We start from the raw sequence: 16,149 nt of genomic DNA, 5'->3' as shown, positions 1-16,149 counted from the left end.
AACCTCCTATACCAACTTTTTATTTCATATTATTTTTTTCTTTTTTCTTGGGGGCAGGGGGTTGTAAGGAGAGTGGCCAACAAGCAATTGATATTGGGAGAATATCTAGATCCTCCAAGTTAAAAAAAAAAAGAAAAAAAGAAAAAGAAAACGCATGCCCACGCAAACCTGTTTCTGTTATGCGTTTTAGAGAGAGACACACACATACGCAATTTACTGGTGCCTGGGGAAATGTTAAAATACATTTCAGGGCCTGGCTAAATAGAAATGCACTCTAAAAACACAGACACAGTATTTTGTTTTATCTGTTGCAAAAAAAATGTATTTGATTACTTGAGTAAAATTACAGTATCTCTGTTGTTAGTAAGTATTAAATGTTAAAGAAATTGGACCCCCCCTTTCCTTTCAACTTTCCAAGAAAGTGCATGTAACAGTCCAATTTTTTTTCTTCCATACCTAATACAAAATAAAGAAACACTATACCTGCTCTCTTGATCAAGAAGAAGCATTTGCTCTTGTAAGGAACATATGTACATTTTAATGAAAGTGATATTTCTTATTGTATATACAAGAGCATCTACATTTTTTCCACTGAAGGTTGTTCAAGATGCTATACTTAGCAGCATTGTGAAATTCCAGCACACATTTTCTATTGTGAATATACCTACAAGGCAAAATGTTACGTCTTAGTTTCAACTACCAAAACAACACTTGTATTTTCTCTAAAGAATTCTGCGTGCTTATCACTGTACAGAACTTATTAACATTGAGAACGACTCAAGTAAAAAGCACGATACAAATAGCAGTTCAAAACGGAAAGGGTTAAATCTACAAAAAAACAAAACAAAAACCAGGTTGAATTTTAGAATCGAAATCAAAAAAAAAAAAAAAAAACAAACAAACAAACAAAACCCAAACCTTTCAAAGAACCACACAGTTCAGTCTGTACTTTCAGTCCCTTCCTTAAATTTGTTTCAAAAGATTAGACAATGTGTTTGCTGATAAAATTTTCCAGCAGGATCAAAGTGTACATTTATATACAGATTTTATTAGAGATCTAATGCATCACTGAGGCATTGCATCAACACCAGATTCATATTAAACTGGATATAGAAAATAAGTTAATGCCAGATTAAGACCGCCTAGCAGGGCAACTTGAAATTGCCATAAATGTTACAGCAAGTTTACAGGACTCTAGTCAATTAGTATTTAGTCCAAAAATACAGAAGACCAAAGTTAACGCTTGCATTCTGTTTGCAAAGCCAGGTTATATCACTAATAAATAAGCTTTCTTAGAACTCTAGAAGTTGAACAAGGTACAAAAGAATGTCTTCAGAATGTTGTAGTTCAGAGACCTGGGGGAACCAGAAGGTGAGGGGCACAGGGCAAGGAGTAGGAGGCAACCGTGGGTCTCATTCTGAACAGGGATGCTCTTTCTCCAGCCAGAGTGGCTTTAACTTGTGACGATCTCTTTGCTGTCTTCCACGAAGCGGGTGAAACGGAAGTTGGTTCCATTCTCGCTGCTTGCCATCTTCTCCAGGCCAGCCAGGGGCGCACTGGGCTCTGAGTTCTGGAGCTTCTCCAGGTTTCCCGTCAGCCCACTAATAGGTGAGCTGCTCCCGCTGCCCAGGCTTCCAGGAATTGGAGGGATGCCTCCGTTCTGAATGACCGAGATCTCGTTGGCCTTCATCGCCAGCCCGTTGGAGAGCGCCGCTGCATACTGATTCCAGAAACTGGAAGGATCTCCACTTCCTGACCTGGCTGCCAAATCCTTCTGGAACATTTCTGGGAACTTGACGGGATTGCCTCCTAGAAATGTCATGGGGCCATCCACGGAGAGCCGGCGACCCCGGCGGGCAGGGGTGCTGTTCCACATGTGAGTGCCCATGTGTACCTGGGACGGGGGGGGGGGGGGGGGGGGAGAGGGGAGGAGGGAGAAAAAAGGGGGAGAGAAGAAGGGAGAAGCTTAATAGCTGCATCTGTCTCAACTCATATCCCAGCACTTGACAGGGCAAGTGACCGCAATGTCTATTCTTATTACGTGCCCAACAGTGGGAAGGGTAACGAGAACTGTCCACTGCAGTCCACTGGTAATAAGGTGTCCACTCTCTGCAGCCCTGGGCTGCCTTTCCTCTGCCTCGGCAAGGATGCCTTACTTACTCCTTTTTTATTACCTGTATTTAGCTTATAATGGCCTCAAGCAAGGCAGTCAGCCGCAGATAGCTCCTTCCAGGGTGAGAATTGTTATGTCCACTCTCATTGCCAAGGTAAGTATTGTATCTGACACCCTTTACCCTATAAATGTCCTTTTCAGACGGGAAGAAAGTGCCCCTCACTGATTGTCCGTTGAGGGCCCGTGCGTGGAGAGAAAAAGCCAGAAAGTAATTATTCATCTCACATTACTGGCAGGAATCTCTAGAGAAATCCTCTGTCAACAGAAAAATGTACACAGTAAGAGCGCTCAACTGTTGCTCTAGAACTTAAGCATATTTGCTTTCTTTCCAACACATATCGGCAGGAAATGTTGTGTGATCAATTATCATAATACCCATTAGCAGAGCGGTGACGTTACTGTTTTTAGAAAGACAAACCACGCTGGACTGCACAGTTATGAAAAAATAGATGCCCACACTGAGGAGGACTGTAATTATTAAGTGATACGGGCAGCACACAGGCCACATGGAGGTCTTTAATCAATACCCCATGGCAACGCTGGGCTGTCTGACTTGGTAGGTAAAGCAATTCATTTGGTGCACTTAGCGAGACAACAGGACGAGGCCGTTGCTTCGCTTAGGTACCAAATTATTCAATGCGCTCTGACATTCAGCAAGCTGCAGCCTGCCCTCGTCCCTGGCGTGATCCTGACCTGCACGGGTGCCCACATTTCTCCAGATCAGCCACATGCAGCAGGCTTCCTTGCGAGAACTCTCTCCCTGACTGTCTGGACCGAAGACTCTGGGAGCACGGCTTACAAACAATCAATGGCCGAGAGAGAAAGAGGGATGCTGGGGTGCGTCTGGGTGAGGTGCAGATGGAGTGAGGTACCTTAAGATTGCCTTTTGTTGTGAAAGCTCTTCCACAAATAGTGCAAGCAAAGGGTTTCTCTCCAGTGTGAGTTCTCTCGTGAATCTGCAGGGCACTCGACGAGGAGAAGGTCTTGCCACACGTGTTGCAGTAGTGTTGCTTGGGGGTCCTCCTGGGCAGAGCTGGGAGCAGAACTGGGGATGTGGCAGAGGAGGACAGAGGCCCAGAAGGGACGTGACCGGTGGGGGTGTCCTTACCGTCCTGAGGAGTCACGTGCACGAAGCCGTTGACCTCTGTCTTGATGAGAGATGCCAACGCGTTGGCGGGAATCACCGCCGAGTTCTGATTGGGGCCAAGGTTGGAACTGGGCTCAAAGAGCTGGGATGGTAGATCTCGCATCTGATGTGTCAACATGTGTTGCTTCAAATTACCCTTGGTGGAAAAGCCACGATTGCAGACGGTGCAAATAAATGGTCTCTCTTTGGTATGACTTCTGTAGTGAATGTCCAAGGCACTCTGACAAGCAAAGGTTTTGCCACAAATGTCGCAAGCAGTGTTTTTAAATTTACCCCGGTCTCTGAAAGGGAAGAGGATCCCCAAAGGATCTTCTTTGATGATTTTCTCTGTGTGACTGGATGTCAAATCCAAAGCCCCCCCGTTCACTGGGGTGGGGGACAAACCATTGCCAAAGTCGCTTGCTCCTGCTCTCTGTGGCTTCTCCTCGGCGCTGGGTGACTTGTGGAATTCCTGGGTGCTGTTGGATGGGGACAGAGCCTGCATGGAGGAGGTAGACTCTGAGATGGCTGGGCTGCCAGCACTTTGGCTCTCCATGTCACCACCCACCGAGGACGAATCGTTGGTCAAGACGTCCCCCTCCACCGACCCGTTCTCAACTGACTTCAGGCTGGCCTGCAGCTGCTCTGCCAGGCCGGCATTGATCATCTTCATCTGATTTTCCAAAGCAGCAATGCTTGACATCTCTAGAGGCAAAGGCGAGGAAGACAGGCTGTCTTGGGACGCGTCCATGGACTTGGGCGTGTCTGGGATGCTGCCCTCGGGACAGTCTTCCATGTTTTCATCGGAGAAGTTGTCTAGGTCATCAAAATTTTTCTCATCAAAGGAGCCCGTGTCAGACTCCATGGACTCGGGGTAGCTGTCAGGGACTGGGGTGTTGGGGATCTGGCCCCCCATGTGCATTCGGATGTGCTGCTGTAGGACAACGGCATTCGTGAACTTCTTCTGGCAGATGGGGCAGGAATGCTGGACTCTGAGCGGGGGCATAGCACGGTGGACGCTGTAATGAGTTTTCAGGTTCCCTTTCGTGGTGAAAGCCCGGCCGCAGATCTTACACTTAAAGGGCCTCTCCCCAGTGTGGGTGCGGTAGTGCATCTTCAAGGCACTCTGACAACTGAGGACCCGGTGGCAGATGATACACTCATTGGGGTCAGTGGCTTTCTTGTCAATGTTTTCGACCAGTTGCTGAAGCTTGGACGTCTCTGAGGCCTGGGCTGAGTCCAAGAGTCCCCCGAAAGGAAACTTCGCCTTGAACTGCTCAGACATGAGCGGCAGCAAAGGGTTGGTGAAAGTCGAGGCACTGCCCGGGCCACCATCAGATGCTAGGGAGCTCAGTGCGCCGGTGCTCACAGCTGGGGCCGAGCCGGGGGCCACGCCACCCTCTTCACTTTTGCCACTGGAAGGGGGCCCGGTGGGACCTTCCGCTTCCTCCGGGAGCCCACCCGGGTTTCTCGTGGCCGGCTCGGGGGCCCCGGAGTCGCTTTTAACAGAGCCCGGGGGGCTGGCAGCGGAATGGCTGATGGGGATGGGGGCTGGCTCTTCGGTCTTGATGAAGGGGGTGAGGCTCGGTAGGGTCGGGGGCAACGGCAGTCCGACTGACGTGGTCAGAGTGGGCAGGACCGGTTTGGTGTCTAACCAGCTAGTGACCGGCTTTTCTGGAGGAACGGACATCCCGTAGGGAATGCCGGTACTGGTGGGGATGTTGTCTAAATGCTCAGGCACGGGATAGGGGTTCATTTGGATATGAGGGTACTTCTCTTTGTGGCGCTGGAAGTGGACTTTGAGGTTCCCCTTGGTGGAGAACCTGTTGCCACAGATGTTGCACTTGAAGGGCCTCTCTCCGGTGTGGGAACGGAGGTGGATCTGCAAGGCGCTGTCGCTTCCGAAGACCTTCGCGCAGAACCTGCACTTGTGTTTGAAGAATGCCTCATCCGAAGCGCTTTTCGCTTCGAAGGCGGTGACATTTGGTGGCTTGCTTTTTCTTTGCTGGGCCAAGGCAGACAAGGAGTTTAAGTCCTCTGCCGTCGTTCCGATGTTGGGCAAAGGGCTGGGGAAAACCGAGTTAGCGGGGGCCGGCTGAGGTAGAAGTGGATTAGATGCAGGACTCAATAGACTGCTTATTGCAAAAGCTGGTGAGGATGATGCCGAGATCACGGGGTTGCTGGCATGGGAGGCACCCGCGCTCGAAGCCACTTTTTCCGAGGATGGGGTGGGAACTGCCGCCGCCAGTATGTGAACGTTGGGGGAAGAGCCGCTGTGGGGTGGACCGATGGTGTTGCCAGAACTGCTCTGAGGTAGCTGGATGGGGGGGGGCTGTTTCACACCACTGATGCTGGCAGATTGGCTAGCGAGGCTCTGTGCTAGCCCAGCTGCCGCCGCCAGCTGCTGAGATAAATGGGAGCTGAGTGTGGACAAGGGGTTGGCAGATGTTCGTAAAGTACCTGGAGAAGGACTAGAAGGTGTTGGCAAGTCTGTGTTCTGAGAAGCCAACAGCAATATTTGGTGACGAATCTGCTCGATCAGTTGCAGCTGGTGGATCTGTTGCTGCTGCAGGGCTAAGAGCTGCTCCATCAGGGCCGGCACAGCCAGCTTGCCTCCCGAGGCCCCGCTGCACCTCGCTTCCTGGGAGAACTGGGCCACTGCCACCTTGGTGCTCTGGAGGTTCTCGATGATGACGTTGCTGTTGATCACGGAGAAGTTGCCCAGTGTTGTCAGGTCCCCGAGTTGAGGTAGAGAGGTTGTGATCGCTGAGGTACCTGTGCAGGAGCTGCCGCTGCTGCAGCTGGGGGGGGCGCCGCCGCTGTCGCCACCGCTGCTCAGGGGGCCGCTGGCGCCTTTGTGGGCCACCGGGGCCTCCACCTCCATGGACTCTTCCCTGTCCGGTCCGTGGTGTTCCGCCAGGTCGCTGCAGCCGCCTTGCTCTGTTTTGTTAGCCGTGTCATTCATTTGTGCCTCGGGGTGATCGGGAGAGGGGCTGGGGGAGAAGGTTTCAGGTGGGGAGGCTGGACTTTCATTTACGATCAGAACTAATTGGTTTTTAGTACAGTTCTTCTTGTGGAGCAGAAGATCTGACAACTCAAAGAACTCTGCACAGCACCGGCCGCAGACGTGGGCGTCCTTGCTCTTAGTGGTACGGTTGGTTTGACCCTTCTCTGTGTCTCCTGCGAACGTCAAAAGAAGCAGGGTTAGTGAGGGAGCCAGGACACCCAGACATCCATGACCTCAAAGAAAGGGAAAGGGGTTGATGAACTCTTTTTCTTCCTGCAAAACTCAAAACTATGGCCCCTGAAAACCAATCAATACTCCCCAAGAACCATCATGATTAAATTTTTAGGTTGTTGGAGGACTTCCTATCCATCTGGTATCTCCAAGAGCCACGGCCTTCAGGTAATCCATCAAAATATAAAATACTATGAACTGTGGACATTGGTGCATAATGAAATTCCATAGCAAGATATTGATTTCCAATATTTTATACACCTTATTGTCTACTCATCCAGAGAAGGTCCAGCCACCATCCTGAGGACTTATTAGGCTCTTGAGTTTCTGTCAACCTTATTCATTTTCAACTGATGCAAAGATATCTGTGACAGTTTGTTCTGTCACTAAACTAATTTGTAGTTATTCAGGTTCCAATCAGTGGTTGACAAGGGGAAAAAAATGCATATCACCAAGCTGAAGACTGACAACCCGAAAATCACCTCCAGCCCCTACCTAGAACCTGAGCTATGCCTGATCCGTGACAGGCACACTTTAGCCACGCTAGTAACAAATCCCCCAGACCACTCAAGACTCAGCTGAATACAAAAGAGAAAGCAACGCGCCACACACACACACACACACACACACACACACGCACACACACACGCACGCGCGCACGAGAGAGAGAGAGAGAGAGAGAGAGAGAGAGAGAGAGAGAGAGAGAATGATCAGAACCCGTTACAAGGCCTGCCTGGCACCTATATATCACTCTGTGGCATGTTTATTTTTAAAATTAAAGAATGCAACTGTGGCTACCATCCGACTAATCAAGGAATATATGCCACTATGCTCCAAATGGCCACATTATGCCTCTAAATATTTCATCAAAAGTGCTCTTTCTGTCTATAAAAACGGGCACAAGATTTACATTTCTGATTTAAACATCAACTTCAAGAAAGATGTGCAGTTAAGGGGAAGTGAAGAAATAACTCTTGGTTTCCAGTGTGGAGATGCTTTGCAATTCTCCTTGTCTGAATGCCTTTAAAAACAGTTTGCTCTTAACTGTTATCAACTGTTAAACAGATTGTCCCGAACCTTTCATTATAAAATCCCTTTATTTCATGTTTGTTTCCACTGGTTGCTCAGATTTCTTCTCACTAAGATCCATGTGTAAATTAAACATAAAAATCTCCAACTCCAAGCTAACATCCTATTCAAAGACAGGATGGCGTCCCATTGTTTGCCCAGCATGGGGAACACCAACTTCTGTTGTACAAATGGTGTGTGGTCATCTCTGAGGGCTGTGAAAAAAAAAAAAAAAAACTGTTTAATTCAAGGATTACCTCCCTGCATGCTTTTCTGCAGAACTGAATCAGATAATAGTTAGTTTCCATGACTTCCAAATTGAATCTCCCAGAAAACTTGCAGGAAAAGAAAAAAAAAAACACAAAACTAATTGCAAATATGAATAAACGCAAAATCAAAATGCTGCTTTTTCGGTAAACTTAGAGTTGACTCAAAAGAGCCAGCCATTTGCCTCTTTGTAGTAAACATTAAAAAAAAAAAAAAAAAAAAAAGGAAAAGAAAAAGAAAAGCTTGAGTCATTTTGCATTCCAGAAAATATAATTAATACCCAAATACTAACTTCTGAAAATTCCTAAACTCTATTTGCCTTGAGTGATGCGTAAGTTGATTAGAAGCCCTGGTAAAGTATGCCAAATGTATGCACCCTTTATTCACTGGGAGGGTTATTTGAGTAGCTAAGTTATACTTAACAAGCTAGCTTTCCTAATACCCATCTTTTAATCTCTGCAAGGGTATAGTGTAAAATGCATTAACGATACCAAACAAATCTTGGTTGGAGCAGAAAATACCAATAATGATTCAGTTTTAATTTAATGTTTAATCATCCTAATTGGCACAGGATTCCTCTGCACATTCAAGGTGCTGTTTTAAGCCCTCTCTGTCTCTCTCTCTGCTTTAAAATAATGTAAACAAAATATTAAACGAAATTTGCTAAAGTTATGTTGCTTAACTTGGGACGAAAATAATGTGACAAAAATTCTGTTTAAAGCTTCTTATTTTGACAACCAATTTTAAATGATGCATCCATTTCAGATGCTTATTTTAAACTAGGAAATGCAATTCCTAATATATTCAACTGAAATGTTATTTCTTTCTCTTTGCACATTTCCATATGTAATGGTTATGTTTCCATCTACTTTTACAGCCAATTATGAAGGAACAAAAGCTATTCTGTTTGTTCACACATTTTCAACAAAATGCATTAAAACTATTATGTCAGCATGTTCTATTAAGCTCTGCATTCAGTGGAAAATACTTTTCAACCAGCTCACATTTATCAAAACATAAAGCCACTTTAAAACACAGTTTTGCTTGGTCAGCTGGGCTTAGACAAATAATGACAGATTCAGAACTAAATAACTAGCAAGGGAAATCAGAAAACTGACTTCATCAATTGTACACAGTACAATGTAGTTGCTTCAAATATTTAGCACATCTGTGTTCACGATTAAAGGGCATTTTTAATTCTTTATAACTTGCAAACATCTGATATTCTCATAATATAGAGAGAAAATAAAAAGAAGGTTACTTTACAGGATTTAGCCGATTATTACTTTCCTGTGCTCCAATTCTGCATTTGTGCTGTTTCAAGACTCACTTGAGAATTTTCAAGTTTTTCGACCTGAACATTTTTCTATGTAGGGTTGTGCTAACTGGATGGAAAATATAGACACTTAAAAATAAGTGCTTGCTTTCTTCTAAGAAAGAGACTGTGGTAAGCCATATTTTAGCTTAGTTTTCACAACATTTTAATAAGCCGACATTTGATCTCACTGTAGAGAGATCTCACTAATTTAATTTCCTGACGTTTATGAACACCAAAAAAAAAAAGAAAAATCCTGATATCTATTTTGATTTATTTCAAAAGCAGGTGTCGCCACACTATAACAGTTCTTAACTTTAAATCTATCTGCCTTCTGAACAGAATTCCAATGAAAACAGCTTTATACACACATATATATATTAAAAAAGACAAAACATGAGGGCTAGTTTGAATCTTTGACTACCAAAGGAAATATTTTATGTTGTAATAAGATACACACACACACATAAACTCACATGTTCTAATTCATTTTTTTTGACCGTCTGCTATCTTGTATCTCTCTCAATAATCTGTTACACAGGATTGCAAAACTGGTGACCCTATTATAGTAAATCCAGTTGCCTTGTTCCCTGTGCTATGGTGAAAGCAATATTCCAGTTCCTCTTCTAGGGATTTTGCATACAAATTAATTTTGTAATCGTGGTCATATAGGAAAATTTAAGAAGTAGTGGTTTTCTAAGTATGCACACACAAAAAGATGTTTGGAATTTGCCTGGTCTCTTTCCCCTCTCTGGGTCAGGAGAGGAGGTGATCTTATAGCTCCAGCCAATTTATATGAAAATCCCAGATGTTTTAGTTCTCACTGTGCTGTTTAGGTTCTTGATGCCCAACTCAAACGTGTCAGTTTTTCATCATCTGAACTAAACACTGCAGAATAGGAGGCAGAAAATTGAAGTGTTCCAGCATATTTGTCTGCTGAGAAAACAAAAATAAAACTATGCCCCACACCGAAAGATTTCGCCAGCCAGGAAAACAAAACAAAATAAAACAAAACAAAACAGCAGCCCTACTGTACCATGTTGAGTTTTCTTTTTTGGAGCTGCTAGGAAAGACTTTACTTCCCATTACCTTCAGATCACATTAGCATTTTTAATAAAAGCTCGCAAGTTTGTGATTTTGGAGCCTATCATTTTAACTGGCTGTTCCTTTTTGCAGACCAATTTCGAAAGGCTATCACAAACATTTTTGATTGATCCGCTCTTTTCTCTTGTTTTCTTTTTCTTTCACAGACCTGGGAAAAACCTGCATCTGAATGTCCAACTTAAGATTCCAAAGCAATTTAAAACACCGCCACATATGCTCTGCATATTTTCTGTAATGTCTTAAGTTTCTTCTATGGGATATGCAACCAGATGACACATTTTACTGGCCCCCTTCAAGTCCCCTCACTGTTCTGACTGGGATTAGGGTATTCTCGGGTGGAAGAATACAAGGGAAAATCTCTGAAAAAATAACAACACGGACAAGACAGTCCTTTGAAAATCGTGATACCAGCCCACCTAATGTACACAATAAATGAAAGGGAAAATGTCTTCCCCTTGGATGAATCAAACTGAACACTAGATGGGGTTCCAGTTGCAAGGGTTTGTTCAAAAACTTCTTTGTGGCTTTCCTCTTCCAGTGACGCGTAAAAGAGACTGCTTAAGGCGAGATCTAAACTTTGACTACATAAACATTGGCAAAGGCACAAGAAACTAAATCCCTGTTGTTTGAGGGTAAAACTGAGCTATGGGAACTACCTGTCAATCTTCCCCTTTGGGGGTCTGGCATCTGAGGGTGACAGGGGAATAAGGTTAGGAAAAGAAGCCAGGCTGATAAGGTGAAACTAAAATAAACTTCAAACTTCCTGCTAAGTGACTAGCAAGACTCAATTTGGGGGTCACTGGGAAGATACTGAAGGACATATTATGATCTGGACCTTGTCACCTCTGCATGGGAGGAGGCTAGCAAAGGTTAAAACAGCTCGACACATCTAGGTTTTCCAAAGCCTGGCACACCGACTTTTTTCTTTTGGAGGGGGAGGGGTGCTGGTTCTTGGGATAATTTACCATCTCCTTCGTTCAACTGGTCAATGACTGCCATTTAGCTAATCTAAGAATATTTGAAAAGATGGGGCTAGCTGTATCAGGAGGCACCTTAGAAAAACTGAATTAAGTCTGCAGAAGGAATTAGTTCTGGTTACTTCACTGAGCTTGGCTTTTCCCAATTTCAAAAAACTGAACTGCTGGTCTACCTATTTCTCTCCCAGCTTTTCGGTAAGATCTCTGCATTAAAAATTTGGGTTTCTGCTTTCTAAAGGACTGTGGGTCAAGACAACTTGCTACCTGCGAAAGTAGAAAGAAATGAAATAAAGTCCCAGAAGAATAACCTATAAATTGGCACTCACGCCTATAAACCATAGGTGAACCTGGATGTAAAATAAACCACAAAACATTCGGTATCACAAATCCACTTTCACACATGCTCTCTCGTGTCCATTCGCTCTTCGCTTGTTTGTGTGTGTGTGTGTGTAACATTTTAGGAGGTATGTACAGCCTGTAGGATCCTCCCAAACAGTTTGCATTTTCTTATCCAGAATCTCCCATTATGCCACAAACTTAACATAGGCCTGATTAAACATGAGTTCTTTCCAACTGCCTTATCACGCAGGTGTCGGTTTTTCAAAAAAAAGCTATTAATTATACTTCTCTCTAACCTTTTGGGCCCAGAAATCAATGGGTTGCCATTAAGCTGCTCACAATGAGTAAATTACTTTAGTAAATAACAGAATTTCACTATTAATATAAATAAGAGGAATTTTTATGATACTTTATATGAGAGACAATCTTTTATCTGCAGTTCATGATGTTTTTATCTTTCTTCCAATATGATCTTTTCCTTGAAAAAGCTGGGCACTGAAATACTTTCTTAATAAATGAATGGAGTCTGAGTGGGCCATCTATGTGGTTCCAGGAATCTTAAAAACACCACCCAAGGAAGAACCCCCACCCCCGCCACCACAACACACACACACACACACACACACATACCTGAAATCCAAATCTCTAGTACAGAACCCGCATATAAAATCACTCAATTCTAATGTTCCCCTTCCTCAGAATTATTTATCTCGGTAAATAATTTTCCCAGTGGCAGTTATCTTTCTACAAGTAATTCGAGACTTGTTGAATATCATTTAAAAGATTAGTAATAAGTGCCATCATCTTGGTTTCATGAGAAACAGAAAAATCCCCCAGTTTAGAGTATTATACCTGCACCAAAAGTAAAATTAAAATATGAACATCCTAAGACTGACCAAATAATCTTGTTTTCTTGAACTTGTTCCGATGAAGTTATCCTCATCCTCGGGGCTGCTGAGCCTGGCTCGGGATTTCTTTGTATGCGCGCACACACTCAAACACACACAGGCGTGACATGCAGCACAGCAAGCCTGGCTGCTCCCAGCCTTGGGAGTCGCTCCTTCAGGGCTATGGTAACTGGGGTCTACAAACTTTTCTAGGTCCCACCCTGGGCCAAGTCACAAAACTGGACGTGCCGGCATCTGCTAAGGGCACCACCGACTAGATTTCATTTGGAACGCTCGACATTTCACTTGCCATATTGTAAACCCATCTCAAAATAGAAGAAAAAGTAATCACACCGTCTAAGGAAAGGTTTATCTTCTAAAAATTTAACAACTTTTATGTAGATTAAAACAAAGAAGCAAACCCGCAAACCAAAAAACAGAACCCCAACAACTCTTTGAAGTGTGTGTTCTGTGTGGACAGAAGACTGGGTTGCTGAGTACACTGCCTGAAAGGTGGTGACTTTTTAAAGGTAATTTGGAGACATGTCACGATCTCTCAGTTCTCTGTATCTCACAACTATTCCCAAATAAAAAGAACTGGAGTGTGGAAGGCCCTCCTGTAAATCAGACATGGAGGAGGATTAGTTGTGTACTAATATTATTACAACATACTAAATCCTGTAACCCTATTACAAAATCTACCCTCTAGGCAGCTTCTCCCAAACTTATTGTTCAACCATGTAAAAACAGTCATAATCTAAAACCATTACAACTGGAGAAAAGGAGGGGGGTGGGAAGAGGTGAGAAAGGAGGCTGGGAGGGGAGTGTTTCCTATGGTGCCCCTAATAGTTTACTGCTTCTTAGGACAATGAACCAGCTTTTGGGGATAAAAGAGAAAGAAAAGAGGAAGGAAGGAAGGAAGGAAAAAAGTAAAAGAAAGAGAAAAAGGAAAGGAAACTTGATTCAGTTACTTAACTAACTTACCATAAAAGCTCAAGTAAGCTAAAAAAAAAAAAAGTCCTAATAAATAATAATGGTCAGAGGTAGTGAACTCCTTTTATGCTATCGCTTTATGAGAAGTCTTAACTATTAAAAATTAGATTCAGAAGGTGACAGGAAAAAGGCAAAGATCTAGCAAGCATCAATTCTCCGTGAAGCCCGAGTCTTTACTTTTTCTTTTTTGAAAATGTATAAAATCAATACACATTTATTTAAAAAAAAGAGAGAGAGAGACTTTAAAAACTCTTGCCTCTCTTCCCCTTAGGTTTGGTCCTCTACAAACTGTTAACTTTAACAGTATTACGGTGAGGAAGGAAACTTTAGGAAAGATGGGTGTGGGGGCGAGATGCAGAAGAAACCAGCTGGGAAAACCCGGAAAAATACCGTGGCAGCGGCCTTGGGTAATTTCACCTCGCTGTACCTCGAGTACCCGGGTCTCGCCTAGGGTGGAAAGTGGGGATCAGGGGTTCTTCTCATCGGACTGAGAAATCGCAGAGGCTCTGGATAAGGCTTGAAGCTTGAGAAAGTACTGGGGTGGAGGGGACAAATATTTTAAACAAATTTCTCAATCAGTCTCTGTTTTCCCCAATTTCTTACAGGGACTCCCCACACCAGGAGTCCCCTTTCTGGGCAGCCGGGATGAAGGGGGTGGGAGTCCCTTCTTCGCTTCTCTGCCTGGGTTCTGCGCGGGTCCCTGCGCCCGAGCTCTGCTGAGAAGCAGGCCTCTCAGGAAGGACCCCGGGACTGTGGGGCCCGGGCGGCCGCAGAGTTTAGCGGACAGAGGTGCCGACCAAAGGGCACGTTTCGGAGCCCTACTGGGGTCCAGCTCCCTCCTCCACACCCCAAAATGACGCCCGGGGCTGGAGCATCCCGAGAGGAATCCCGAGTCGCGCAGACCGCTTGGGGGTTGCCCCTCGTTCTTCCGCAGCCGAGAGGCGAGCATCGTGCGGGGGAACCGAGCCCGGGCGCCGCTCTATCGCCTTCGGCTCTGGGCCTGGGAGCTCGGAGGCCCCTAAAGTGAAAAACCTTTAGGGATAAGGAGGGATTCGAGATGTCCTGGATCTGTACCCCCAATTCCCTGCCCGGATCTCTCCCACTCTCGGCCTTAGCTCCCTCACACAAACTTTGTTCTGGACTTGTTCGTTCCCTTCGGGACCCCGGAGTTGTCGCCTCCATCGGAGGAAGCGAGTGCCTCTGTTTTAGGGGGATTCTCTCGTGGCTAGATAGCCCCTCAGCTCTGAAAAACAACCCTTACGATTCCTGGAAGTACGAGGTACCACGATCCTCAGCGGGAGCCGACCTAGTCTAAAGATTTCTTGGGGGCGCCGGGGGTGCATGTGTTGGGAGAAGAGATGCGGGGATAAACGTGGGTCGCGGGACCCCAACACTTTTCCCCGTCCGCCTGCACTCAGTCTGGGGAGCACCCAGCAGCAAAGAGCACTCTCCACTCCGGCCTCCACCCCAGGGTGTCAGGCACGGGCGCCCCGACACAGGTCCCCATCTTCTTGCAGCTCCGAACTCCCAAAGGCACCCCATTCCGCCGCGCGAGCCCAGGAGGAGAGGGAGCGTGGGGTGGGGTGGGGGGGGAGCGCGGCGCAGGGAGCTCCCCCCACGTTCCGAGTTCAGCCCCGAGCATAAAGTAAACTTCCTTCCCGCAGGCAGCAGGGCCAGGGCGGCGGAGGCCAGGCCGGGGCCCCAGGCGCGGGCCGGGGAGCGCGTGGAGCCCCGCGCAAGCAGGCGCCGACGGCCTCTGCCCGCACCCGCGCCCCGCCGGGCACCCGGGCCCCGGACGCAGCTCGGCGGGTCCCGGGCTCCGCTCCCCGGAAAAGCCGGGACGGAGGAGCAAGGCCGGCGTGCCCTCTCTCCTCCCCCCAGGAGGACCCAACAACTCCGGAAAGATCCTGCCGGGAGAAGTGTTTGCTTTCCCCGGGGCAAGGAGGGAAGCCCAGCAAAGGCAAACAGAAAATTAAAAAAAGAAAAAAAAAAAATCGCGGAGTCGAAAAGGCGAGTCGGGACGCGGGGGCGGCGGCTGGGCGGTGGGCGCGGGGGCCAGCCGCGTGTGCGTGGGTGTGAGTGTGCGTGAGTGTGAGTGCGTGTGTGCGCGTGTGTGTGTCCGCGGCGCGGGCCGGAGCACTCACCATCTCGCCGGGGGAGCGAGGCCACTTCGGGGTCGGATTGGAAATGTTGAGGCTTCGCTTGCTTCCTCCGCGACATGCTGGCTCAAACATCAGCTGGGGCAGAATAAAAAATTACTAAAAAAAAATCTTCTCAAAATTACGGAAATCGAGCGGCGGCGGCGGCGGCGGCTCCCCCCGCCCGCCGGCCCGCCCGCCCCCTCCCCGGCTCCCCGGCCCCGGGCGCAGCGCGCATGTGTCCTGCTATAATTATGATTATCAATAATGCATTGCGATTAATCATAGAGGGGCTCTTTGAAAGGCGATTGGCACCGGGCCAGCGCTATTCAAACCCGCTCGCCTTAATCAATTAGTTCGTGATTTGCTGCAGACCCCTGTCTCTCCGCGCGCTGGCCCAATAAGCCGGCCGCGGGGCTGGCTCTGCGCGCCGCGCCGCCCGACACTGGGTTAACCCTCTTCGCGACTGCCCGGGACTCCGCGGCCAGGCCGCCGGGGGCCTGCCTCCTCGCCTCTGCGCACCC

General features: G+C 46.7%; 1 protein-coding gene across 2 annotated transcripts; it reads right to left on the bottom strand.

Annotated features, from left to right (window-relative positions):
* Positions 1 to 202: 202 nt before the first annotated feature.
* On the bottom strand, positions 203 to 15,719 carry SALL1 (spalt like transcription factor 1). Of its 2 annotated transcripts, XM_057711938.1 has the most exons (4): positions 15,632 to 15,707; positions 7,615 to 7,820; positions 3,046 to 6,479; positions 203 to 1,894 (listed from the first exon to the last, which is right to left on the bottom strand). In XM_057711938.1, exons 2-4 carry the CDS (start codon positions 7,619 to 7,621, stop codon positions 1,454 to 1,456), a joined length of 3,882 nt encoding a protein of 1,293 aa, XP_057567921.1. In that variant the 5' UTR covers positions 7,622 to 7,820; positions 15,632 to 15,707; the 3' UTR covers positions 203 to 1,453. The 2 variants fall into 2 exon arrangements, with proteins under 2 accessions (XP_057567921.1, XP_057567920.1); XM_057711937.1 differs by lacking the exon at positions 7,615 to 7,820 and having other exon boundaries at positions 15,632 to 15,719.
* Positions 15,720 to 16,149: the final 430 nt, after the last annotated feature.

Source organism: Hippopotamus amphibius, chromosome 16 (genome assembly GCF_030028045.1).
Source record: "Hippopotamus amphibius kiboko isolate mHipAmp2 chromosome 16, mHipAmp2.hap2, whole genome shotgun sequence".
Taxonomy (NCBI): Eukaryota; Metazoa; Chordata; class Mammalia; order Artiodactyla; family Hippopotamidae; genus Hippopotamus; species Hippopotamus amphibius.
The sequence above is the reverse complement of the archived record's forward strand: the minus strand, read 5'-3'. Positions and strand labels throughout refer to the sequence as shown.

Coding starts and splice junctions, on each gene's coding strand:
- SALL1 (XM_057711937.1), bottom strand. CDS start 15,707: ATGTCGCGGAGGAAGCAAGCGAAGCCTCAACATTTCCAATCCGACCCC. Junction 6,480..15,631: donor CTCGCTCCCCCGGCGAGATG/GTGAGTGCTCCG, acceptor TGACGTTCGCAG/GAGACACAGAGAAGGGTCAA. Junction 1,895..3,045: donor CAACAAAAGGCAATCTTAAG/GTACCTCACTCC, acceptor CCCCCGTCCCAG/GTACACATGGGCACTCACAT.